Source organism: Sarcophilus harrisii, chromosome 5 (assembly GCF_902635505.1).
Source record: "Sarcophilus harrisii chromosome 5, mSarHar1.11, whole genome shotgun sequence".
In the NCBI taxonomy this organism is placed as follows: domain Eukaryota; kingdom Metazoa; phylum Chordata; class Mammalia; order Dasyuromorphia; family Dasyuridae; genus Sarcophilus; species Sarcophilus harrisii.
In genome coordinates this window covers 222843687-222871393 of record NC_045430.1, presented here as the reverse complement: position 1 = coordinate 222871393, position 27707 = coordinate 222843687, and the positions used below count along the sequence as shown (strand labels likewise).

Below are 27707 nucleotides of genomic sequence, written 5' to 3'. Positions count from 1 at the left end.
TAAAGGCCTTGTTTCAGTTTCTTCATCTGTAAAAGGAGCTGGAAAAGAACATGGGAAATCCTTTCAGTATCTTTGCCAAGAAAACTCCAAATAGAGCATGAAGAGTCTGAAACAATGAAAAATGATTAAACAAACACATACATACACATAGTATGTGTAAAAGTGGGGAAATCATTGTATTTCACCATCCCAGCCTACATTAAATGTTAGCTAAGCATGATGAAATAACAAAAGGCCCACAGCTAAATTTTATGCTTGTTAATTTAATCGCATTTTTTTTCTTCTAGGACTCTACAATTCTTTGTAATTTGCCTCTGATTTCATTTATTTCAATGAAATACCTGTCTCTAGTTTACTAGAATTCTCTCACTGTCTAATTCTAGATCAGTTCTTACCCTTCACTGACATCTGTACACCCTTTGAAAGCACTGACCATCTTCTCCTCTTTTCTTTGCATTACAATCTAATAGAGGGGAATAAAATATGCATACATGTGACTAAATTACAAGGTAGACTGTGACAGACATAAGGGAAAATCCAGACAAAGTTCTTCTCAGAAATTTTATTAGAGAAATAGTATTTTCAGGGGAATGGGAGGCAGGGAGGCGGTGAGGAAGAATTGTCTTTAGGAAACAAAATGAGACATTTTAAGTTTTACACGTGATATTGTTTGCTATTAGGAACTTTTCCATGCTAATGATCTCTCCTTATTCTGTCACGGCTATTGCCCTCTCCCTCCTTAACTTTTTAAATATAAAATGAAAAGTGACTTCAACTGACTGATTGATCTTTCATCATATGCTCTGCTTGGAAGTTCTCATCTTAGGAAAAGTGGCACAGTGGAAAGACTGAGGAGGATATGCAGGTATTGATCTCATCCCACAATCCAATTAAATCAGTATTAAGTGACTGCTACTTATTCTGTGCAAGAGATCGTACCAAGCACTACCAAAAGCAAAAAAAAACATAATAAAACCAAACCAACTTTGACTATCCTGGGAGGCAACTAGCTTATAAAGTGAATAGAGACCTGGACTTAAAAGTCAGAAAATTCTCACTTCACATTCAGTCTTCCTTTCTAGGTGTAGGATCTTAGGTAATCTCTCTTCCCTCAGTTATAAAAACAGGTTAATCACAATAGCTGAGGCAGCTAGCGGCACAGTGGATAGAGCCAGAGCTGGACTCAAGAAAACTCATCTACTTGAGTTAAAGTCCAGTTGAAGACATATCTCAGCTGAGTGTCTCTGGGCAAGTCACTTAACCCTATTTGCCTCAGTTCCTCATCTGTAAAATGGGTTGGAGAAAGAAATGGTAAACTACTCTAGTATATTTGACCAAAAAAACCTCAAATGGGGTCATGAAAAGTCAGATGAGATTGAAAAAAATCACTGAAACAATAATAGCTGGTATTTCTTTAATATTTGAAGGTGTTTCAAGCACTTTACAAAGGTATCATTTAATCTTCCTGACATCTTTGGGAGGTAAGAGCTATTATCACCAGCTTCATCCAGTTGTTGTGAGAATCGAATAAGATAACACATGCAAACGAATTGACAGGGTTATTGTAAAGACTAAAGTTGATGATGAGATGATGGCGATGAGGGTGATGACTATGAGATGGTGATGACGATATTAGATGTACAACCTGCCTTGTGGGTTTGTTTTAGTCAAGTCCAACTCTTCATGACCCCATTTGGGATTCTCTTGGCAAAGAAGTTGGAGTGGTTTCCTTCTCCAGCTCACTTTTTCCAGATCAGTAAGTAGGGCCAAAGGCATTTTAAAAGGCAGAGATGGGAGCAGGGATCAAGAAAGGCCTTCTGTGGTGGGTAAGCATGCGCAGAACATATTCCGGCCGTGGAGGACCGCCACATAGGAGGTAGAAGAGAGCTTGTTGTTTACAAGGAAGAGCCACCAGGCCTGTCCGATTTAAGACTAAAACTGGCGTTTGCGGAGAGCCAGAACATGAAATAAAATGAGAAAAGCAGGGGGGAACTATAATTCAGATTAAACATTTGGCTTTATTTTGGTTTTGTGATTTGATTTGTCTAAATCTGAGAGTACAAGATTGAGGTCTCCCACTATTATAGTTTTACTGTCTATTTCTTCTCGTAACTCTCTTAACTTCTCCTTTAGGAAGTTAGATGCTATACCACTTGATGCATATATGTTTAATACTGATATTGCTTCATTGTCTATAGTACCTTTTAGCAAGATATAGTTTCCTTCCTTATCTCTTTTAATTAGATCAATTTTTGCTTTTGCTTGATCTGAGATAAGGATGGCTACCCATGCTTTTTTGACTTCACCTGAAGCATAATAGATTCTGCTCCAGCCTTTTACCTTTACTCTGCATGTATCTCCCGGTTTTAAATGTGTTTCTTGTAAACAACATATTGTAGGGTTCTGACTTTTGATCCAGTCTGCTATCCGCCGCCTCTTTATGGGGGAGTTCATCCCATTCACATTTACGGTTAAGATTACTAATTCTGTATTTCCTGCCATCCTCATATCCCCAGATTATGCTTTTCTTTTTCTTGCCTCCTTCCCCACTTCCTTAGTATTAAACTTATGGGTCCCACTTGCGTCTGTCTCCCAGTTCTCCCTCTTTAGTATCCCTCCCTCTTCCTTTTGAATTCCTTCCCCTTTCTTGTACCCTTCCCTTATTACTCTTTTTCCTTGTCCCTTTTCCTCTCCCACTTTTTAATGAGGTGAGAGAAGATTCTTTGTAAAACAAATGTGTCAGTTATTTCCTCTTTGAGCCAACTCTGATGAGAGTAAGATTCGCACAATGTTCCTCCCCCTCTCTAAGTTCCCTCAGATATGGTAGGTTTCCTTTTTGGCTTTATTTTGGAACAAGAGTCCCCAACCTTTCAGTCTGGAGAAGGCTGTGGACCCTTCTCAGAATTATTATTTTTTTTTAATGCATAAATAAGGGCACCAAATACGCTACCAAGTAATTGCCATTAAAAAAAAAAAAACCTCCCTCCTTTCTCTCTCCCCTCCCCCAAGGATTCACGGGCTCTGTGTTCCAAACCCTCGCTCTAGGAGTCGTTGGAAGTTTCGTCAGGATTTTTTGGAACGCCGGTGGGGGCGGGGCGAGGAAAAGAGCGGTTTCCGCCCAGTAATTCCAGGTTTCCTGTAGGGGGCGTTCCAGCGGCGGAGAAATTCCTTCTTCCGGGATCTAGGCCGCTCCTTCTCTGACTGCCTTCACACCCTCATCGTTTCTATCACGACTTGCGGGTGTGGGTCCCAAAGCAGTAGGTCAAGATGGGCCAAACCGCTGGAAGGGCGAGGAGGCCCGTGGTTGCCCCACCACTCCTGGATGGGAAATGATGCCTCGTGGAGGCGCCCCGGCGCCAGTCGCGAAGTAGGGGCGCGAGCCCCACCCCCACTCCGGCGTGAGATCCGCCCGCTCTTTCCGTCCCCTCTCCCCCGCAGCGATCGCCTAAGGAGCGGCCTGGGCCGTGGCACGCATGCGCGCAGGGCGCCGGGAGCCGTTGTGGGCCCGCCCGGATGACTGCCGGAGGGCGGGCCGGGGCCCAGGCATGGATAGGCCCCGACACCCGACACCTCGGATGAGCCTTGTCCCCCGAAATCCGGCTTCTTCCCGCGTCTTGTCCATCAGAGGCCCTGCTGGTATTCTGGTGTTTGGGTCAAATCCCTTGGAGCAGGTAGAAACCTGGAAGTGTCGGGGCCTGGCGGCCTCGAGGAGAGTGCGTGGGCGGCCGTTGTCCCCGGGCCGCCCCGCTTCTCCTCCTCCTCTCACCCGTTCCCTTTCTCCTCCCCGCTCCGCGCCTTTCCTTCTCTGCCCTTCCCTTCCCCCTCTCCTTTACCTGCCTCTGTCTCCCACTCCCTACTTTCCTCTCGCTCCTTCCTACCTCCTTTTCTTTCTTCTCCCCATTTCCCTTCCCACCCTCCCCTTCTTTCACCTCTTCCTTGCTTTTCTCCTTTCTTTTTGTGCGTGTCCCCAATCAAGAGAACGACTCTGCCTCTGCCCCAGACGGGGAGAAAATGGGACAAAATAATCCGTTTCCCCTTAAAGTGAAATAGCTGATCACACTTGGAAGCTGAGCATCCCTATCCAGCTCATAAGGGCGGGGCATCGTTGTCAATGGGAACTAGGAATAAGAGGATTAAAGCCAGTTCTTTCCCCGTATCTTTGTATTTTTATTTTCAATTCTTATCAGATCCATCCATCATTGGTGATTTCCCCCTCTCACCACTAGCCATATGGCCACAAACAGCGCACTCAACTCTTATAACTGATAAATAGTAGCATTTATATTGCATCTGGATTACATTGTTGCCTCAACTTGAAGATAAGGGAACTTTCACCAGCAGAAGAGAACCATTGCTCAAGACGGTCAACATCTTCCTTTGCTTTGGTGTCATTGGTAGAGTGATAGGACAACAAGAAGGGTTTGAGTGCAAAGAAACAGAGTAGTTTTTTTTTTTTTTTTGGGGGGGGGGGGAATCATTCCTAAAATAGGCCTTTGGTCTGTTCAGGAGCTCAAAGACACTTGTGGATTTTTCTGTTTCTGTATTCTATGTAAATACGCAACTCCACATTCGCGCTGGTGTTTATTCCTTCCACACAAGTAACAACCCATCCATTCCTGCCCATGATAAGCGTTCTAAAGGAAAATAGTCAATCTTCACAATTCCTCTTTAGGTCTGACCACCAAAACACTTCACAGCCCAGGAGTTTAGCACCGAAATGCCTATTCCTATTCTTTTGGTATGTATAGTTGCCTATTTTTCCTAGTCCAAAGTTTATAAATTGGTTGCCTGATAGCCTGTTTGGGATATTTTTCCTTAATCAGAGGAAGAGTTTTAGTGTTACCTTATTTATCAGGTAGTCTGGGTCAACCATCCTCACTTTAGGCAATTCCCTTTAGGGAAATGTTACATCATATAATAACTTTCTTCCCCATCATATCCACCATTTTCTATTTCTGTCATTCTTGGTGTTATATCTATTTCTCCAGAAAGTTTCCTCATGAGCCTATGTAAATGTTAGTCTGTGTCAAAAATGGGCTGTCAAACTCTCTACTTGGCACTCTATAGAATTTTTACACAAATTTAAATTCCCCATTTTAGCTTCCTGACAGTTAGAACCACTTGTTCTTGAAGTAGTCTGATCAATGGATTGATGTAATAATGACAGATGTATAGGTGCACAGTGATAATTTGATTTCATTGCCATTACTGACTCCTGGGTTAGTATTGGAATTCTCTCTCTATATATATATGCTTCCATAGTTAGCATATAAGCTCCTTTGAGGCAGGGACTTTAATTTTTGTCTTTTCATGACCAACATTTAGCACAGTCCAATTCATTGAAAGAGCTATTGAGTCCCCTAATTGATGAATTAGATCCAATTATATTGAGTTAGAACCATATAAATGCCCAATTTTCATTTCATTAAGATTTGTTAAAATACTTATTTTGCTAAATCATAGCTATATTCTCATTAGTAAAATCAAGAATGTAAACTACACAGTTAATAAAACTATGATTATCTTCACCAGACATTCCTGTTACCTGGAAGCAGAACTCTGGCTCTTCTGTATTTGGAGAATTTCTAACCAACCATGTCCTGACTATAAATCTGACACTTATATGTTAGTCCTACTTTACAGCTAATATGAGAGTTTGTCTTCTAATCACTTAATTCAGAAGACTACTGAACTCTTTAATCAGATGTCTTTTTTTCTTTCCTGTCAATTTGGGATTAAATTTTCTTGTCTGCTATCTTTTTTTGTTGTTGTTTATCTGACCAACAGGTCTGCATATTGGTTTAGCCAGTATCTAGTATAATACTCTAAAAGTAGGGTTACTTGGCATAAGATTTAAGGGAGTCCTTGAACTTGGATGGGAAAAAATATGTATTTCAGTATCATCGATTTATTTTCTAATCATATATATTTTATTCCTTTAAAAGCATTAAACAAAGGGGTCTGCAGGCTTCACTATATTCATGACCCCCCAAAAACATGTTTTTTTTCATATTTGCCAACTAATATGTCTTACTTTGATACATATAAATTTAAATATTTTGCTTTTTGGCTCTAGGTCTGATTGGGTTTCAGAAATTTCTTTGAATTGCCTATTTTTGTGAATTTTTCAAAGTCACAGTATTATGCAAATCTCTATCTTTACCTTCAAACAACATACTGTTTTGCTATATTCTTATCCTAGTGTTGTGATTTAAGTTTATTTTTAAAAATAGCTGTTGCAGTTTCTTCACTGGTTTCTGATCCTACTTAAAAAACTTGTATAATTCTGACATGCCCATTATCAGATTATAGCTTTTATTTTTTTCTAGCAACTTGTCTGATAGTGGTCATATTTTTGTAGAATTTAACTATAATGCATTTAGAAGAGTATTTACTCATATGTTTTTCTTGTGAGGTTTCTGTGAATTCTTTTTTTGTATATCATTTGTTTTTGATAACTAAAGTTTTTTTTATGATTTCTTATAATTTAGCACTCAGATATTTTTCTTTTTTTAAATTTCTGGGAGTCAAGTAATTCTTAGATTTTCGGATCTTTCCTTCCTTCGGAATTATTACTTTTACCTACTATTTTCTAATTCAGTATTTGATCTATTTTTCCTATTTTTTTCTCTATCATCTATAATTTTCTTTTTGTTGTTGTTTGTTGCTTATGTTAGAATTCAGGGTATAAGTGGATTCCTAGAATTTATGGGGGTTCCAGATAGGTGTCGGGTATCCCAAAGGAATTTGGAAGCTTTGTTAATTTCTTTTTACTGAGACAATTGGAATTAAGTGACTTGCCCAGGGTCACACAGCTGGGAAGTATTAAGTGTCTGAGGCTAGATTTGAACTCAGGTCCTCCTGACTTCAGGGCTGATGTTCTATCCACTGCACCTCGTAGCTGCCCCAGTTTTGCTAATTTCTAAATTGAGATAAAGTTTTATTGTAATTGTAATGCCAATTAAAGCAGGCTAAATTCTCCGAGAGGAAGATAGCAAAGAGCAAGGAGCATACAGGTAAATTTATAGAAAAAAACTGTGAGAAGTGGAGTTGCGGGAGTACAGAACAAAGAACAGGGTAAATGACTTCATGGGATTGGAGTCAACATGACTGTAGGAAGCTTGGTAATGGGGACTAACAACGATCCCCAGTCTTCTTTCATGAAACTAAGAAGTGCTCTTTTCTGAGTCAGATGAGAGATGGCCTCCCAGACTTTTGGATGATAAAACATCCTTGAAGTTATCACAATAGCTTATGGGTTGTTGCTATAACATTCTTAAGGTCTTCACCACATCACTATTTCATGTCTTTTCAGATTATCTATTTAATTCTTTATATTGCTCATTATTTTCATAACTTCTTCCTGAGCATTCTTAGTATATTTTTAATTCTAGTTCCATTTCTTTTCATGATTTTTTGAACTCATTCTTGCTTGAATTCTTTTGTTGTTTATCCATTTGAAGATTTTTTTGGGGGATTGTCTTATACTAATTACTTGTGTTATATCCTGTATTTCACTTGCTTTGTAGGATTTTGTTGCTATGGTAACACTTCATCAACTTTTCCCATTGTTGAATAAGATTTTATTGTCTTATATGTACTTTCAGCCATTTTTATCTTTGTGTTTATAAATATATTGAAAATGTAGGGGGCATCTAGGTGGTGCAGTGGATAGAGCACCAGTCCTGAAGTCAGGAGGACCTGAGTTCAAATCTGACCTCACACACTTAATACTTCCTACCTGTGTGACCCTGGGCAAGTCACTTAGCCCAATTGCCTCAGCAAAAAAAAAAAAAGTAGAAAGTATTATCTAGTTGAAAAGTGATGAATTCAGTATTTAAAACTGTTCTGTGTCAACAGTACGATACTGTTCATTAAACTGAAATAGTCTATATTGGATTTAATCTTTTGTGGTGTTACCTTGTAGTTTACCCATTCATGTAAGTGTGTCCACCATGGATTGATAGAGTAGGCAAATTTGCATACAGCTAAATGACTTTATTTTTCTGGGCAATTTTTGTCTAGAGTCATCTTATACCCCCTGAAATTTTACTTTATATATAATTTAGAATGAACCCCTGCTCAAGTGATCACTTCTTGTTTGTTAATATGTATTTTTTCTTTTTTCTTCATATTATTCCTTCTAAATTCTTTTTCCAGTATATAATCTATTCCTAATTAATCTTAAATTTTCTAGAGAGTTTTACAGTGTGACCACAAGAAGCATTTCTGAGCCTCAGTTTCTCTGTCTGTATTACGCAGATCATAATACTTCTACTTCCTCATAGGGTAAAAACCCTTGGGAGTAGAAAAAAGACTATGGACCTACTTAGAAAAAAAAATTAATGACTAAATTTAAATACATAAGGTTATGAAGAAGGATTGAATTTTAAACTTTTGCTTTTGTAATTCCTGTGATTTCTTTCAGTTTGTATATATATATATATATATATATATATATATATATATATATATATATAATTATTACATTGAAAAACAGTTAGCAAAATATTTTTTAAAGTTTATAGACTCTCCTAATTAAGAACCTCTAATTTAATGTAAATATTTCGAGAATCATTGTAATGTCATACATATATCAGTTGAAGAAACTAGAGATTTAAAATTAGATATGTAGCCCCTTCCCTTTTTTAAGGGAATAGAATTAAACCAATAGAAGTTTCAGAAAGGCAAATTTTGACTTAGACTTCTTAACTATGATAACTTTTCAAAAGTGGAAAGGAAATAGCTTGTGAGGAACTTGAAAGGACTCATGACAAAGGCTGATTGGCCACTTATTAATATTGTTGTAAAGGAAAATCTTAATTATTTGGATTAAATGGCTTTCTTCTGGGCTGTGCTGGACCCAGTACTTATCAGATAATAGTAAGCTTGACTTCTTTTTTTTTATTTATACTCATGATGGAAAAATATTAATAATCCAGATTAAATTTAAGTATGTCATGAATACTTTTTTTTTTTTTTTTTTTGGAGAGTCACTTATTAATAGTTACTGGTATGTTGTTGCTGATGTGTCTTCCAATTCTGAGATTCTTTGAGGTATATTTTGTTTGGTTGTAGCTTTTTTTGCATGAACAAGAGGAAACATGTCATATCTGTATTATGGTATATTACACTAGATATATTGCATATGGCTGCATTATTTATTATATGATTATTATTTATGTCTCAGTATCTTCTTTTGAAGAGCTTCTAAAAGTTTACTTTTCATTTTTTTTTTCTAGTATATATAGGTTAGCTAGTATAGTAATTGACTTCCTTAGCTATAGCATTTGGTTGAGAAGGGATACCCCTTTACCTACTTGCTAATTGGTACAGGTTCATGTTTCTCAGGTAGGGAGAGGAGTACTGAAAAAATTTGAAATGGTAAACTTTGACTTTGCATAGTTTTGTATAATGCAATGTATGCATTTACATAGATACACACATATGGCTATGTATATATGCAGTGGATAGAATGCTTGGGCTGTAGTTAGGAAGACTTCAATTCAAATTCACCCTCAGGTACTTTCTAGCTAGTTGACTCTGGGCAAGTCAGTTAACCTCTCGTTGCCTCAATTTCTTAATCAGGAAAGTGGAGCACCTTTCTCTGAGGGTTGTTGTAAAGATCCACTGAGATATTTGTAAAGCACTTAGTACAGTGGCACTTAATAGGTACTATATAAATGGTAGCTATTTATTATGTAAAATTCATACAGGTATATATATATAATGTGCTTTAGGTGTTTGTTAATCTGGAATCATTTTATCTCTTCTTTCTTCTCCTCAGCTATAAAAGATGCCCATATAAATTGCACATACAGAAAACTAATATTAAATCATATTCTACTGATACTTAATACAATTTCTTAAAGTAGAGTAGGCACTTTTGCTGGGCTTATGATTCATTACTAATATGTATCCCTCTGTTCTGAAAAAGTTAAGTTAGAGCTGCTTAATTTATACTGAGTAAATAATTAAGATATTGAGAAAATTGGATTAATTGCATTAAAATTGTAATTTTTAATATAGTGCATTAAGAAAAGGATAACTTTCTTAGTAGTTAAAAATAGTTTTCTCTTATTATTTTAATCTTTTCATAGGAAGAACAGGAATCTACCATCTAAACTTTGGAAGATAAAAAAATACCCAAAATGAAGTCATCAAAACCTAAAACTGCAACTTTTGCTCTAGGCGTAGAAAATTCAGATTCAGCTTCTAAAAAAGCTTCAACTCTTTCATCAGGAGTGTATAAAACAAGGAAAAGAAGTAGCGTAAAAGGTATCAATGAAAATGAATCAATGATCCTTGCTCCTCCACCTGTAGCAGAATCAATGCTAAAGCATGCCATTTCCATTCCATCTGAAAATTCAGAGAATATTCTAGATGATGAGCAAATTGTCAAGCAAGTTACTAAACGTCTTAAGGAGGTAAGAAACTCTTTAAAATAATTATAGTTTTAGTCTTTTATTTCTGAGTATGTCTTATTAACCCTTGTTTTTCAGAGATCCTGTCCTATTTTTTCATGAATTTAAAAAACCTGGTTCATTTGGCCACTTCCTTTAGAACTGTAGGTAGAATACAGATACATTTTATCTGGGAATAAAATTCTAAACTACTCGAGTGCAGGAACCTACCCTTGAGTTTCAGTTTTGTTTTTGTATCCTTGCACACAGTAGGAGCTTAAATTCTTGCTTTCTTGCTTGATAGATACAAACTCTGAAAGTGAGGATCAGTGATTTGGAGGTAATGAAATAGACTGAGCTGAAATGAATATCTTTTAGTAAACTCAAATGATTACATTAAATATGAAATATGTGATTAGAGAGAATTAACTATGTGGCACTAGAATAGATAATTGCCTTTGCAAAATAGATGGTTAATTAATTAACCATCTTGGTTAGTTATATGTTTGTATTAGGTGTATTTTAATTGATATTAAAATTTTGTAATCATGTTATTTTATTGTTTTTGTTTGGCAGATTTCTGCTTCTTTAGAAAAAACTTATGGACTTGATGTCAAAGAAGAGCTGTCAGTAGAGAAAATACCAAGTCCAGAAGGAGGAGAAAAGCCACTTGTATGTATATGTAATCTTTGTTGCCAAGGCATTAAGAGTAATAATGGCAAAGGTTTTCTTTTGGAGTCCATGTATATAAACAGAATGAGCCCTCACCTAGAACACTTGGAATACCAATCTTGCTGGAAAACTTGATAGTGCTAATTCTGGCAAAAAGATGTCCTGGTTAACTGTCATTTTCCATAATCAGAATTCAATAATCTGTGTTTCTAAAGTCACTCAGGTCTAGATGGTTGGACTGATATATCCAGGATCCACTGGTTACTCAGGTAATGCTTCAGGAATATTATATCTATCAAGATCTTCTGTGCTGCCCCTTGACAAGATTTTCTGGTTGACTCTAGATGATTATGTATTTCAATATCTTCTTTTTACGTGCCAGCTGTCTTTCAGAGACTGATCCTCAGGATCCACCATTTTTCTTCTTTCTCCATTGGTTGTTTACAAATTTTTAGGTCTGTACTTTATCCTGCAATGTGATAGAAGTGTCTTCTTCCAGGACATTCAGCAACAGTCTCCAAAATAAAAGATAATTTCCTTGGGTTTCACATTTCTTAGGTCAGTGATTCTTGATAGGTTAATCATAATGTTACCACTTGAACTTGAAATTTGCCTTACATGGTTTAATAACTCTCTTCTTATGGCTTGCAAAATTCTTTGTGAGGAGGGAGTATGGTCCTTGACTGCTGCCTTGTCTGTGGCTTGTAAGGATTCACAGCCAAAATCTATGCTTCACTTCTCTACTGTCTTCTGTTTGTTGCATTATATCCCCTCTTCTATCTAAAAATAATCATAAGACTTGAGTGAATTAAAAAATGTCCTTTTGGAAAAATATTAAGAATTCTTCAGCCAGATAATTTACAACTTTCCAGTGATTCCCAGAGAAAAGACCTTTTTTTTCATTACACAAAATAATGTGCTCCTTTTCACTGTCTATTGACTTGAAGACAAACAATATTTCAAAAAATAATTAGTTCGATAGGAACAATGCTATATTTGAGAGATATGTTCTTGGATGGGCAAAATTTGTTCTATTAAAGCTTAAAATAGAAGGGGATAGTGGAGGAGCTTAAAGACTGCATGATGAAAAATGGGTAGTTCTATTGACTTGGAAATTTTGGTTTTTTGTGTCAAACGTGCAAAATTGAATCTGGGTGAAGCTTGATGGAGCCCACTTTAATACTATATTGGCAAGTGCTGGTAGAAGGTGAGAAATACAAGCAACTACAGTAAAAGACTTTGGGGAATCAAATTGAATCAGACAACTGCCTGGCATCCTTTGAATTTTTTGCTTAATCTTTTACAGACGATAGCTCAGAATGGTTTTGCATGCTTATCATTATTTCCATTTTTCTTTCGATCTTGGCAATCAGTAGACATTCTCCTATCACCCTGGCATGACCTTTTCAGTTTGTGCTTGTTTATAAGCTACATTGCCTCTTTAGAACTAGGCAGGGATTATCCTTACCCTCACTGGGATGCCTAAACACTGGCCCCTGTAAACTCTATACTAGGTATTGTGTGGCTTTACAAATGGATGGCTTGTAGTTGTCCTGGCAGAAATGCTTGCAGTACTTTAACCTTCTGGATAGTTAAGAGTTCAAAGATTGTAGAACTGTGATAAAAGTTGTCTCAGATCTGCAGAATGAACAGTGCTATAAAACCTTTTAGATCGCAGTTGGAAGCAATGATCCTATCCTCAGAAAATACTTGGAATGTCTCCAATTTTTTTTTTTTGCCAGGTAGGTGAGAACTTCTTAGGGTTACTGTTACAATAGCAAATTGTTTCTAGATCTTTTTTTTTCATGAGATTCTCCATTGACCAGGATAAGATGGCCTTTGTAGTGTATTGCCTAAGGAGCAAGTTACTTACTCAGATGTTCTTTGGACAACAACTCTGTTGATTTTGTACAATATGATGGGGTATCTCTTACGAGATTTTTGTGATCCTGTTTAGAACTGAGGTGCTTAACAAGAAACCTTGATAAAATATGCCAATTCCTTTTAGACACTAAGGCAAAATTTGGCATGGAATTACCCTTACTCTAATGGATCAAATTTTAGAGGATTTAAAATATACTTGTGTAAAAGAAATTCACTTAAATGAACATAACTTCCAACTTCTCTGCATTTATTTAACAATGTGTCTGCATTGAGACCTAACTTTGGTCATGGCCAAATTAGTAGTGGATCATCTATACTTTTTCAACCCATCTGATAAAAGTAGGTGTGCAATGGTAATAACATATATCATATATATATATATATATATATATATATATATATATATATATATATAGTAATACTGTTTGGGCTTTGCTTGACACTTTAAATAAAGGAAGAGTTAGGTTTTCTTTTGCTTCCATTTTCTAGACTGACCTTAGCTTTGTCCTATGACCCATTTGCTTTTTATTCTTGACGTGAAAATTCCAGGTTCCCAAGTGTTTTGGATATAAGCTCTAAGTGGAGCCTTTAGGTATCATATGTTTGTTATTGCCTTGAAAGTGATGATTTTCAGAGATCTTGTGCCACCCTAGTAGCAGTTATAATAATTGAAGGATACTCACATCATTCCAAACCAGTAATCCAAAAAACTCACCCTCCATGGACTTAAGTATATTTTAACACTTACTGTTTGAATAGTAAATAACTTTGGAATTGTTCATACCAGTGAAATAATGTGAAACAAATAGAAAAATAAACAATGGAAAAGAAGCCAATGCAAGGCAGTCATCCCTATTTCTTTAAAGTGTGCAAATTTGTGTGCCTATTTAAAGATAATGAATTCTGCCAGTGACCAGGTCACTTAATGTTGTTTTAATTTCATGGACTGTTAATTCTAAAAATTCAGTTAGGAAAGGCTGGCTTCCACTTTGAAAGTACAGCAAAGTTATTCAGTTTTCCAGTTATCCAATTATCCAATATCTAAGCAGTTATCCAGTTTTCATTTCCTGCTTGCTAGGATCATAAAATTTTCAGATAAGTAAACATCTTTATAATGAATTTAGCATTTGATCCTAATATTGTAGGCTTCCAAGCAACAATCCCTGCCCAGAACTATGAAGCACTCTATTCCTGATACTCCTCTTCAATTGCACGTTCTTTACTGTCATAGCAAATACATTTAATGGCAAATAATGCTGTGGGGATACAGGAAGGAATTTTTAAAGTACCTGTTATGACCTATTGGGTCTGAAGAAAGCTAAGCTCTGGAGTGGATAAAGTGGAACTTTGCTTAGTTAATGGGTTTGAAGGATGCCAGGAGTTACCTATGTTTTCTTGTGTGAAGAATGTGTGCTGCTATTCCTAAGAAAGGAAAAGCATGAAGCATTCCTAGAAATTCAGGGTTTTCATTTTAATGTGTGTTTTTTTTTTTTTTTTTTTTTTTTAAGGCAGTTGGGATTATGTGACTTGCCCAGGGTCACACAGCTAGGAAGTGTTAAGTATCTGAAGTCAAATTTGAACTCAGGTCCTCCTGACTTCAGGGCTGGTGCTCTATCTATTGCACCACCTAGATGTCCTAAATATGTATTCTTTAGAAGCTATATTTATTGTGGTTTAATATGTTGACTTCTTTTTTTATCTGATGCTAATTAGAAACAAAGTAATAGCTTTCTCTTTGATCATCAAGGAAGTAAATAATATGAAGGCTTTGTTTCCTTTTCATTCAAGGGCAGTGTGACATAGGGGTTAAAGTGTTGAACTTTGAGTTAAGAAGAAAGAATTGGGTTTGGATCCTACCTCAGACTCTTAATAGCTGAGTTATCCTAGTTAAGTTAGCCTCTGAACATTAGTTTTCTCTTCTGCAAAATGGGAATACTAATAGCACCTACCTCACAGGGTTGTTGTGAGGATCAAATTAGATGATGTATGCATAATGTTTTGCAAACTTTAAAAATATTAAGTATACTTAATGTTATTGTTCAGAGTGTTGTATAAATGTCAGCTAAATGATATCACAAATTACAGATTAGATCATGGTAAGCATTTGCTTGTCTTTGAATGCAGTGTACACAGCAACTCTCTGCCTTTCAGTTTTCAGTTTACTAGAAATATATAATTACCTGAACATTTCTACTTAACAATACTGTAAAACAAAGAAAACAAAATTGACTGTCTTTGTTAAAAACATAGTAGTGGTATGGAGCAATCAGATGATAAGGAACAAAGAGAAACAAGGGAGCAGGGTGTTTAGGTGAGCTAATCTTCCAATGACTCTTGGGGTCTTGTGAAACCTAGAAGAATTAATATTAGTTTCTGATAACAAATAACTAAACCAGAGATTTACCATTAATTTATTGCAAAACATCGTTTGGAAGCATTTTATGTAGTAACAGATGGCCAGGTGTTCAGTGTAATTTGGGGGACAGCTTAGATTTCCAGGAGTCTTTCCTCCTGTTCCCTCAGGGAAATCAGGGCTTTTGTGGCTACACCTCTTAATCTACAGCTGTTTGGTGCTGTTTAAGCATGAAGATGATCTTCAAGAAGATAAAAGCATTCACATACTCCTTCTCAAAGAGATTCTTTTTGTTTAGAGTCAGATTTACTATCAATGGCTTGAATATTGTTCCTGTTTTCAGTGCTATTAATAACAGATATCAGTGATATAAGTGATTAATCCCTATATTCAAAGCCCTAATTTTGGGAGTAAAAAAATCTTGTTTACTGGGCTTCTGGAGACTCTGAAGTGGTGAGTGAATGCAGTTTTTGATCAGGTCATTTGCCATTTCTTGATCCTACCATATTCCATCCTGATTTCATCAGTGGTAGTGACATTCCTTTCTTCATAATCAGAGAGGAAGCTCCTGGGAAGCTGTCATCATTTCATGCATGGTAGATGGAGTCCTATACTGTTCAGTTGTAATAACAGTAAAAGTAGGGCAGTATGTATTATTCAGGTTTGGCATTCATCTCTATGGATTCATGCAGTGCTTATACTAGTCATCTGGGGAAACGGCATGTTTTATTCTGAGTGAGCCTTTTTGATCAGAACCTAATTCTGATCAGGTGCTCTGCATTCTCTGTAGATGCCCCAGCAGCCTTTCAAATATCGTTCTTTTGAGTAGACATTAAACCTTGTTTGTTTTAATCTGCTTCACAGTTCCAGAATTCATAGCTTGTTCCGCAAGTGTTGGTGGTGTATTTCACACTATAGGTTGGCATTGATCTTCTCCTAGAAATAGGTTCTTTTTTTAGGGAGCGAGTGGACTCATCATTGCAGCCTCTTAACTAAGTACTTGACCTGTTAGCATCTGTATAAAGGTCTTTGCCTCCTTTCTGAGAAAGCCTATTATGATATGTATAATGCTGCATATATTTCCTTCTTTGTAATTTAGAAAAGACATAGGGGGAAATTTTCTGACTTTATTGGATGTGAAGATTTCATTTAGAATTGTCCAGGATTGCTTTAGTTTTGGAACTTGACCTCTTCTGATTTATCTTTGTGGAAAAGTTAATAAAAAGTGGTTCCAATTTGGGATACAATATGAGAGTTTTGTCTCCTCTTGTCTCCTTGCTTCTGGGTATAGGGTGAGAAAACATACTTTTTGCCCTGGTTTTATAATTAGCTGAACTACTTTTTCTCTCTCTAACCTCCTGGGCTCTCTCTAGTGAAACTAAAATTTTGTCTGATAATAAAAGACATAGTGTATTTCCTCTTTCTACAGCTTTCTTCACTTATAACTTCACCCTTTTTTTAGCAAGGAAACAATATCAGTTCTTCTTTGGGAATTGCAATACTTTTCTTGGCAGTAGACAGGATGTAAGATTCTTCACAGGTAGCTTTTTTCATTTGTTAGATTCTGATCTCCACTGCAACCTTTAACTAGAGGTGTGATTGGGTTTTGGAGCTATAGTATTCCTATGCATTGTCCTCCCATTATTCTTAGTTTTGATTTGAAATATGAATTCAAATTACTCTTTTGGCTAATTTTATTCCCCCCCACTATCAATTTCTCAAAACTAGTTGTTGTTAACAAATATAATACCTTTTGGAATAATTAGCACAAGAACAATTTATTTAAAATAATAAGCATTTTGATATTAAGAAATATATCATCAAATACTTTCTAATACTTGTGGCCTTAAACAAATGACCTTGCTTTTTCCCAATGACCTAGAGATAACATGTTATTGGTACTGGTTGTGAGAATCTCTGGCGTGACCCCTAGACTTCTAGGCCTATGTAGGGAAGCTGGAAATCCTGGGTTAGCCTTTTGCCCCTGTATAGCATTGAAAATATTAATGCTGTTTGATGTCTCAGTTGCTGGTGTAGTTCACCTTGAAGTTCACTGAGAGACCAGGACTCATGCTGGGTTAGCTCATAAATTAATGAGAAATCAGGAATCAAGCAATACTGCTTCTCCTGAGTATGTGTCGGGGAAGCAAACTATTCTTGGAGTTACCAAGTGAAATTGAGACTGAAACAGATGTTTATCTATTGTCTTGTATGATATAGCCTAGCAGGGTGTTAACATTCAGAGAACTGCTGTTCTGCATTATAATGAATGGTTTTGTATTAGTTTTCATTGGGAGGCAAGTCTTGCCTGGCCTTTTGTGTCATTCTGCTTGTGGATCTTTTGGTCATGATTCATATTTTAAATTTACCAAATGATATTCCCCCCTCTTCCCCCCTTCACCAAAAAAGAGTGTCTTTTTCTTTGGTGACATTACCAAAGAGGGTCATATTCATGGAGGTATTCTCATATTTTGGGTCTCAAGCCTATCCAGGACATAAAACTGATCTTCAGACTTTGGTGTGATTTAGTAACCACTTGAAGATAGCAAAGCCTTTTATAGATATTGAAAGTGTCATTGAAGTCTCAGGCAGCTATTGTCTCTTTCCCTTTTGCAGAGTGAACAAACAGACCTGCGATTGGCCACCAGAGTTTAGGTAGAATAGTGTTCTACTTCTGAATAAAACCTGTACTTCCTGACTCCCTTTTCTCAGTGGTGCTGGGATTTGATTGACTAGTGTAGCACAACCAAACTATCATATGGGAATTGAGTAGAGTCATCTTCATTTACTATTTCTGAATGCATTACTTAGCCCAACTTCATGATAAATCTAGTTTTTAGTCTAACCAGATCCTAACTATATAACTGACTAAAATGCCTTCTCTGACCACATTGTTTTTTTTTTTTTTTAAGCTTTTTTTTACACTCTTCTTTTTTTATTTTTTTTATTTTTTATTTAATAGCCTTTTATTTACAGGATATATACATGGGTAACTTTACAGCATTAACAATTGCCAAACCTCTTGTTCCAATTTTTCACCCCTTACCCCCCCCACCCCCTCCCCTAAATGGCAGGATGACCAGTAGATGTTAAATATATTAAAATATAACTTAGATACACAATAAGTATACATGACCAAAACATTATTTTGCTGTACAAAAAGAATCAGACTCTGAATTATTGTACAATTAGCTTGTGAAGGAAATCAAAAATGCAGGTGTGCATAAATATAGGGATTGGGAATTCAATGTAATGGTTTTTAGTCATCTCCCAGAGTTCTTTTTCTGGGTATAGCTAGTTCAGTTCATTACTGCTCCATTAGAAATGATTTGGTTGATCTCGTTGCTGAGGATGGCCTGATCCATCAGAACTGGTCATCATCTAGTATTGTTGTTGAAGTATATAATGATCTCCTGGTCCTGCTCATTTCACTCAGCATCAGTTCGTGTAAGTCTCTCCAGGCCTTTCTGAAATCATCCTGTTGGTCATTTCTTACAGAACAGTAATATTCCATAATTTTCATATACCACAATTTATTCAGCCATTCTCCAACTGATGGACATCCATTCAGTTTCCAGTTTCTAGCCACTACAAAAAGGGCTGCCACAAACATTCGTGCACATACAGGTCCCTTTCCCTTCTTTATAATCTCTTTGGGATATAATCCCAGTAGTAACACTGCTGGATCAAAGGGTATGCACAGTTTGATAACTTTTTGAGCATAGTTCCAAACTACTCTCCAAAATGGTTGGATTCGTTCACAACTCCACCAACAATGCATCAATGTCCCAGTTTTCCCGCATCCCCTCCAACAATCATCATTATTTTTTCCTGTCATCTTAGCCAATCTGACAGGTGTGTAGTGGTATCTTAGAGTTGTCTTAATTTGCATTTCTCTGATTAATAATGACTTGGAGCATCTTTTCATATGACTAGAAATAGTTTCAATTTCTTCATCTGAGAATTGTCTGTTCATATCCTTTGACCATTTTTCAATTGGAGAATGGCTTGATTTTTTATAAATTAGAGTTAATTCTCTATATATTTTGGAAATGAGGCCTTTATCAGAACCTTTGACTGTAAAAATATTTTCCCAGTTTATTGCTTCCCTTCTAATCTTGTCTGCATTAGTTTTGTTTGTACAAAAACTTTTCAGTTTGGTATAATCGAAATTTTCTATTTTGTGATCAGTAATGATCTCTAGTTCTGCTTTGGTCATAAAGACCTTCCCCTTCCACAGGTCTGAGAGGTAAACTATCCTATGTTCCTCTAACTTATTAATAATTTCATTCTTTATGCCTAGGTCATGAACCCATTTTGACCTTATCTTGGTGTACGGCATTAGGTATGGATCAATGCCTAGTTTCTGCCATATTAGTTTCCAATTTTCCCAGCAATTTTTATCAAACAGTAAGTTCTTATCCCAAAAGATGGGATCTATGGGTTTGTCAAAGACTAGGTTGCTATATTTGTTGACTATTTTGTCCCTTGAACCTAATCTATTCCACTGATCAACTAATCTATTCCTTAGCCAATACCAAATATTTTTGCTCTGACCACATTGTTGAGATGTGTTTAGTGTCACTGAGGCAGAGGAAGAATTTTTGTATAGCTTTCTATCTCCCTGATGAAAATTTGATAATATCTGAGATCACTATTCTTTACCCTTGATACTTGAGTTATATTCACTTCTGGAGTGAGTAAAACCCAACCATAATATGAAGGGTTAAGGAGTAAAAGATGCCTGGGTTTTGTATGTTTGAATATTGGAGATCATTTGGATTGTGCAGTCCTACAATTTTTCTGAGGTCCATGAATTCAGTGTTTCAAGACCTTCTGGACCAGGGAATAGTGGTTTAGCTCAATAATATCCTATTTTATGCCTGGAATTTTGTCCAACAGGCTAGATTGGTTTGAATTGAACCTTAGAACCTATTTTAGCATTAACTATTTGTTCCCTTAAAAATTTCACAACTTAACAAGATAGAAATGAAATTCTTGGGGCATTTAGTAAATTAACAGGGTTCATTACTCTCTTTATCTTGATATATTTTAAACCACAGAAACTGTTGATTATGCAGCTTCAAGTATACTGTATATATGGGGAGCATCGTTTTCAGGGTACATTATCCTTCCTCACATCTTGGCCTTGGGTTTGCTTCTACAAATTAACCAGTGCAGAAAAGAGCAAAACAGTCTGGGAGAAGGAAATTTTCCAGTTAAAGCCTCATTTGTGACAGGGAAGTATCTTATCAGTGGGATACAGTGTCTTATCCTTGTCCACATTGATAGCAGGAAACTATAGTTCCTTTGGATTGTCTGGGTACTCCTTCAATGATAGGTCCCCTTGAAATGACTTTTCAGTCAGTTCAATTTAATATTCCTGAACACTAGAATCAATAAGCAGCTGTGCTGTTAAACTTCATTTTAGATACTAGATAGATCAGTTACCTAATTAAGCCGATCTATAGATTATCAATTCTGTATCTTCTAAACCTTAGACGTAATTGAATAGTAGCATGCAAGAGATAATTATTCTTTTTTTCCCTCTTAAATCTTGTTTCATTTTATCTAAATAGCACCTTGAGATGGAGGTCTTTATATTTCAGCCTTGACCTTCTTATGATGGGGACTGTGACTTGAGATTCTGCAGGAATGTCCCTAAGGCAGCCCAAAGAACCTGATTTCTAATAAACCAGAATAATTTAGAGGTAATCCTTTTTGAGTTTGCAATAGGTTTGAAGGAGTATGTTTGTAAGGTATGTACTGGTAATCTTAGATTGAAAGTGAGTTAAACAATAGAATAAATTGTTGATTAATAAAGATAATTGCTCTCTGAACACTATATGTAGTTCTCTAAATCACTTAAGACATTGTCTGCTGAATAATTCTCCCCTTTTTTCAGTGGATTGGGATTTGGTTGAAGGGTGTAGCACAACTAAGTCATTATATGGGAACTGAGTAGAATCATCTACATTTACTATTTCTGAATGCATTACTTAGCCCAGTTTTATGATAAATCTAGTTTATAGCCTAACCAGATCCTAACTATATATCCAACTGGAACTCATTCTCTGACCATATTGTTGACATGTATTTAGGGTAGTTGAAGGTAGAGGAAGAGTTTTTATATGGTTACCTATTTCCCTGATGAAAATTTGTTAATATCTGGAATTACTATTCGCTATCTTTGATACATAAGTTATATTCTTGGATAGGATTGACACTTGTTCACATTTGGGTTTCTGGATTCCTGCAACAAAGGTAGTTTTGCCTTTCTCTCTCACCATAGGAATACAACCCAACTTGAGATCAACATGGGACATCAATTTTTGTTCAATGTGACCAGTAGTTTATTTTATTTTATTTTATTTTATTTTTTTAAATAACTTTTTATTGCCAGAACCCATGCCAGGGTAATTTTTTACAACATTATCTCTTGCACTCACTTCTGTTCCGATTTTCCCCTCCCTCTCTCCACCTCCTCCCCAGATGGCAAGCAGTCCTATACATGTTAAAGAGGTTACAGTATATCTTAGATACAATATATGTGTGCAGAACCGAACAGTTCTCTTGTTGCTCAGGGAGAATTGGATTCAGAAGGTATAAATAACCTGGGAGGAAAAACAAAAATGCAAGCAGTTTACATTCATTTCCTAGTGTTCTTTCTTTGTGTGTAGCTGCTTCTGTCCATCCTTGATCAATTGAAACTGAGTTAGATCTTCTCTTTGTTGAAGAAATTCACTTCCATCAGAATACATCCTCATACAGTATTGTTGTTGAGGTATATAATGGTCTCCTGGTTCTGCTCATTTCACTTAGCATCAGTTCATGCAAGTCTCTCTAAGCCTCTCTGTATTCATCCTGCTGGTCATTTCTCACAGATCAATAATATTCCATAACATTCATATACCACAATTTACCCAACCATTCTCCAATTGATGGGCATCCATTCACTTTCCAGCTTCTAGCCACTACAAACAGGACTGCCACAAACATTTTGGCACATACAGGTCCCTTTCTCTTCTTTAGTATCTCTTTGGGGTATAAGCCCAGTAGAAATATTGCTGGATCAAAGGGTATGTACAGTTTGATAACTTTTTGGGCATAGTTCCAAATCGCTCTCCAGAATGGCTGGATGTGTTCACAATTCCATCAACAATGTATCAGTGTCCCTATTTTCCCACATCCCCTCCAACATTCCGTGTTATCTTTTCCTGTCATTCTAGACAATCTGACAGGTGTATAGTGGTATCTCAGAGTTGTCTTAATTTGCATTTCTCTGATTAATAATGATTTGGAGCATATTTTCATATGGCTAGAAATAGTTTTAATTTCTTCGTCTGAGAATTGTCTGTTCATATCCTTTGACTATTTATCAATTGGAGAATGGCTTGATTTCTTATAAATTAGAGTCAATTCTCTATATATTTTGGAAATGAGGCCTTTATCAAAACCTTTGACTGTAAAAATGTTTTCCCAGTTTATTGTTTCCCTTCTAATCTTGCCTGCATTAGTTTTGTTTGTACAAAAACTTTTCAATTTGATATAATTAAAACTTTCTATTTTGTAGTCAATAGTGATCTGTAGTTCTTCTTTGGTCATAAATTCCTTCCTCTTCCACAGTTCTGAGAGGTAAACTATCCTATGCTCTTCCAATTTATTTATAATCTCATTCTTTATGCCTAGGTCATGAACCCATTTTGACCTTATCTTGGTGTACGGTGTTAAGTGTGGGTCAATGCCTAGTTTCTGCCATACTAATTTCCAATTTTCCCAGCAATTTTTGTCAAATAATGCATTCTTATCCCAAAAACTGGGGTCTTTGGGTTTGTCGAACAGTAGATAATTAAAGTTATTGGCTGTTTTGTCCTTTGAACCTAACCTATTCCATTGATCAACTAGTCTATTTCTTAGCCAATACCAGATGCTTTTAGTAACTGCTGCTTTATAATATAATTTTAGATCTGTTACAGCTAGGCCACCTTCATTTGATTTTTTTTTCATTAATTCTCTTGAAATTCTTGACCTTTTGTTTTTCCATATGAACTTTGTTGTTATTTTTTCTAGGTCATCAAAATAGTTTTGGGGGAGTCTGAGTGGTATAATGCTAAATAAATTGATTAGTTTAGGTAGTATTATCATCTTTATTATATTTGCTTGCCCAATCCAAGAGCATTTAATATTTTTCCAGTTGGTTAGATAAGACTTAATTTGTGTGGAAAGTGTTTTTCAATGTGACTAGTAGTTTTAAGGCATATCAAGTTGGAACAAGGGGGACTCCCAAACAGTTCTGCATTTCTGAATAGAAACAGGTGACTGCACAATTCAAATATAGGAAAAGCCTCGTATGGATGACCTGAAATCTGTTCTAGACATTACAACATAACATAGATCAGAATCAATAACTACTTTTAGTTGTGACACAGAATCCCTTGCTAGGTAAATTACTGATTCAAAACTATGGCATAAATTCATGCAAACAGATATAGGTACATCTGGATAAAGAATTACTTTATATGGATGCACAATAGGTTTTAATACATTGAGACAATAGAGACATCATCTCATCTTCATACTGTAGATTTGTGTGTTCTATATGAGAAGAGAGTGGACTTTGCAAGCTGTACGTGTTTGTGGACAAGATTAGGGAGTGTTGTCCAGAAGGGATTCTACTCTGATCATGATTATAGCAATTTCCATTATCATGCTCTCTTTTGCTCCCCATTCTCTGATTGACTTGAATCCACTTAAAACACTCTCACAATATAGTCTTCTAGACTAAGGAGCAATGATTAGCTTAATCATGGTGTTTTGTTTTCTTGGATGAACTCAGAATACTTCCCTAAATAGATTTTTACTTATTCTTACTTATTTTTGTGTTTGCTCCTGGAAAATGTTATCCACGATTTTGCACCAAAAATCCATCCAGTGGTTGAACTGGAAGCAATTCCCTGGCACACTAATTTGAGATATGTCTCAAATAATGCATTAGGAGTTCCCTCGATGAGAAGGAATCATAGTTTTTTAATAACAACTTTCCAGGATATAAATTTAACATTGTACCAGTGATATTCTCTCCAATAGATTGGGAGTTGATTTTTAAGTAGATATCAAAACAGGGTATCTGGACTCAATCCATAGTCTTTGGTATATTTCATTGGCTATAAATTGAGATACTGTGGTGTAAGGATCCTTGGGTTCTATCCTTGCTAAACTAGAAATGAATTTAAATTAAATCTCCTGAATCTAGAGTACATACAGATCAAGCTTCAATTAAGAACAGGGTTCCCTCAAGTATCTTATCAGACATGACAGTTGCTGTAATTAAGTTAGATCCATGTAGAAAAGCTTGCTTGAAGTGGATTGTGTAGTCCTTGTTTGATATGATGTATGCTCTCATAAAATCTGTTGTGAAGTTAATGTGCTAATATATTCAAACTGCCAGCCAGACCTTCCTGATATTATACTCTACTGTAAAGCCCTGAAGAGGTTGTTGACATTCCCTTCTTTTCTAAGAATCTTTTAAGAAAAACCATCCAGTTAATTTCATCTACTACTCCCTTCGTGAGAAAACAGTCTTAGGCGGTTCTTGGGCATGGTGCCTATCTTGGTTTATGGCAGATAGGTGATTGCTCACATATGAATTTTTTTTATTATAGCTTTTTATTTACAAGATATATGCATGGGTAATTTTTCAGCATTGACCATTGCAAAACCTCTTCCAACTTTTCCCCTCCTTCCCTCTACCTCCTCCCCTAGATGGCAGGTAGACCCATACAAGTTAAATATCACATATGGATTTTACATGTTTTTTTGTCCCTAAATATAACCTCTCACTTTTACCTGCTGCTAATGTTAATCTATCCAAAGGCTTGATTGTTGAGAATATGATGCTTCTGTCTACAGCACATAGATTGACTTCCTGGCACATGTTAAGCTGGTCTGCTATAAAGGGTATAGTCATTCCCTCTAACTTTGGGCTCCATGTTAACTCATAAATGTAATTGGTGCCTCCTTGCAGTACATCATGCTGTGATTAAGACAACTGATGTGCCACAAATGTCCACATCTCCAAACACTCTGTTGATCATATCTGATTTATGTTGCATGCTTTCTGAAATGAGGTCTCCAAAGCAGAGCTTCTGACTCATGGTGATGACAGTGCTTGATTTTTGGAATTTATCAAGGTACAATAGTCAATAAGCAGCAATGCTCATCTCAAAAATGACACTCATGACTAGAGCAAAGAGATGGTGGCACTCATGATTAGAATAAAGAGATTGTATTGATGCTAAATCTGAAGCAGAGATCCTAGCCATCTCAAAGTTGTAGAGAACAGTTGGGACAATCTTGTAGATTTAGCTTCTGCTAACATTGCTTCCTTAGCCCACTCTCTTAGTACCAACAATTATTCTTAGATCTTAAAGAGTTTGTCCTCTTAAGCAGATATGATGTCTGCATTTCAAGGACAGAAGACCCATCTTGAATAGGTTTGGGCATCTTTTTCTGTGAAGTTCGGTGAGTAATGTTCTCTTCATCATTCTCATGTTTCTTCAGTGTAGACTCATGGTGGCTTGTTTAAGGAATGATGCTCTCTGATATTCTCTGATGACTGTAATTACATATTACATAAAGTCTGTTTTTTCAGTATGCAGTATTACTGCCACTCTGGTCACATCTGCTTTAGTAATGAGAGGTTCTGACATTAAATTTTACCATAGCCCTTCTTTCATTCTTTGGGTAGAGTGCTTGTGTTTAAGTTAATTGGAGCCTTAACTAAGCTGGCTCAATTCCTGTGTTTTACTAGGTTTCACACTGTGACTATCTATCACTTCTTACAGTAAATTTTCTCACTCTTGGTCTTCTTTCTCAAACTCTCAACTAGAGTCTCCAGTTTATTTCGTTGCTAAGCTTTTCTATTCAGTCTTTCAGGTGAAGATTTATCTTTTTATGACAAATCATTTTTAGTCTAGTGGGGGCATATTTCAGAAGTATATCTGTTGATAAACCTATCGTAACAACTGGACTTCCCTGTTGCCTATCCAGGAATTGTATTCTAATATTGTACACTCATCTATCTAGAACACACACACACACACACACACACACACAGATTTATATTCACATTTTACCTTTACTTGCCTCATTCTTATAGTCAATAACTGAGAGACTTGAGGCTGACCAGTCTAACTTATCATCTTCCTTACGTGTAGCCAGACTTTAAACAAATAGGGAGCTAATCATCATTCCTTCCTTGGAAGCTTTTAATCAAGGAGTCAGGTCCTTGTATTTTCACAACCTTTTCATAAACAATCTTCTCAGAAACTGACAGATAGGGCAACAGTTCACTTCCCTCTCTTTAGGTAGTCAATTTTAGGTCATCTTCCATCTGGGCTACCTTAACTCATAATAGTCTGCTACAATGCTTATTTAGATCCTGAATGCAAGATCCAGACTACCTATAGTTGCTAATTATGAATAGAGAAAGACCTAGGAGCATTCCTTGGAATTATTACAGATCTTGTAATACAGTCTTGAGGTCCAAGAAGATGTTCTGAGTGAAAGGATAGTGTAAATGCCCATTGCTTGACAGTAAAAGTTGAGTCAGAAACAGGTGTGGTGATTCAATCCTGTGACTGATCACCATAGTAATTTCAGTCAAAGGAAGAGGATCCTGGAAGTTTTAATAAAAACACTGAAGCATTGAAGAATTTTAGGTAGACAATTAACTCCCTTGATATTCTTCATTTTTTATTTCTATATCCTCAAAAGGACTCTACCACCTTTGCGCCTCTGCCCAACAGCTAGTCTTCCTACTTGTCTCAGATCTTTTTGCTTGTCTTAGATGCCCTGTTAACAATCTAGATGGATTTTTTTAGTTTTTACTTGCTATTCTCCCACTTTAGTTTCTGCTTCTTTATTTCCAGGTGGTTGTTACCCAATTGCTAACATATTAATCCTGGCACTCAAGGAATACTATTGCAAGGAGTGTTTACTGAGGCAGAAATTATAAGGAAAAGGAAATCTGACTACAGGGAAGTAACAAGGGAAGGAAACAATTGTAATTTGTTCATGTTACTTAAAAATGCTCAGAAATAGTTTTGTATTTGTCCAGGTTTTATATCGTTATTCAGAGAATAGCATTATTATACAGGGTGTAGATAGCAGAGACTTCCTATTATCTGAATAGATATTACAAGAGAATTTTGTATTCTTTAAGGTTGGATTTTGTTATAATGTATTATTATCATTGAAAATGTTATTGTTTGTACAAGTATTATGGAGGTATGATTAACTACAAACAAGTACAGAGCTAAGAAAAACTTTGGTAACACCTATATAATTAATAAATTTATGTGCTATATCTTTTTGAAATGTTTATATTTTTTAGA

At 36.1% G+C, this 27707-nt stretch overlaps 1 protein-coding gene across 5 annotated transcripts in view; it reads left to right on the top strand.

The window, feature by feature from the left end:
- The first annotated feature begins 3009 nt into the window (after positions 1 to 3009).
- CCDC7 (coiled-coil domain containing 7) overlaps positions 3010 to 27707 on the top strand; it is a 95797-nt gene continuing 71099 nt past the window's right edge. Inside the window, exons 1-3 of one of the 5 annotated variants that reach the window (XM_031939723.1) lie at positions 3010 to 3671; positions 10101 to 10427; positions 10980 to 11075. In XM_031939723.1, the coding sequence (XP_031795583.1) occupies positions 10152 to 10427; positions 10980 to 11075 (372 nt within the window). In that variant the 5' untranslated portion in view covers positions 3010 to 3671; positions 10101 to 10151. The remainder of the gene's footprint in view (positions 3672 to 10100; positions 10428 to 10979; positions 11076 to 27707) is intronic. The other 4 variants (XM_031939724.1, XM_003771835.4, XM_031939726.1 and 1 more) reach the window with 4 other exon arrangements.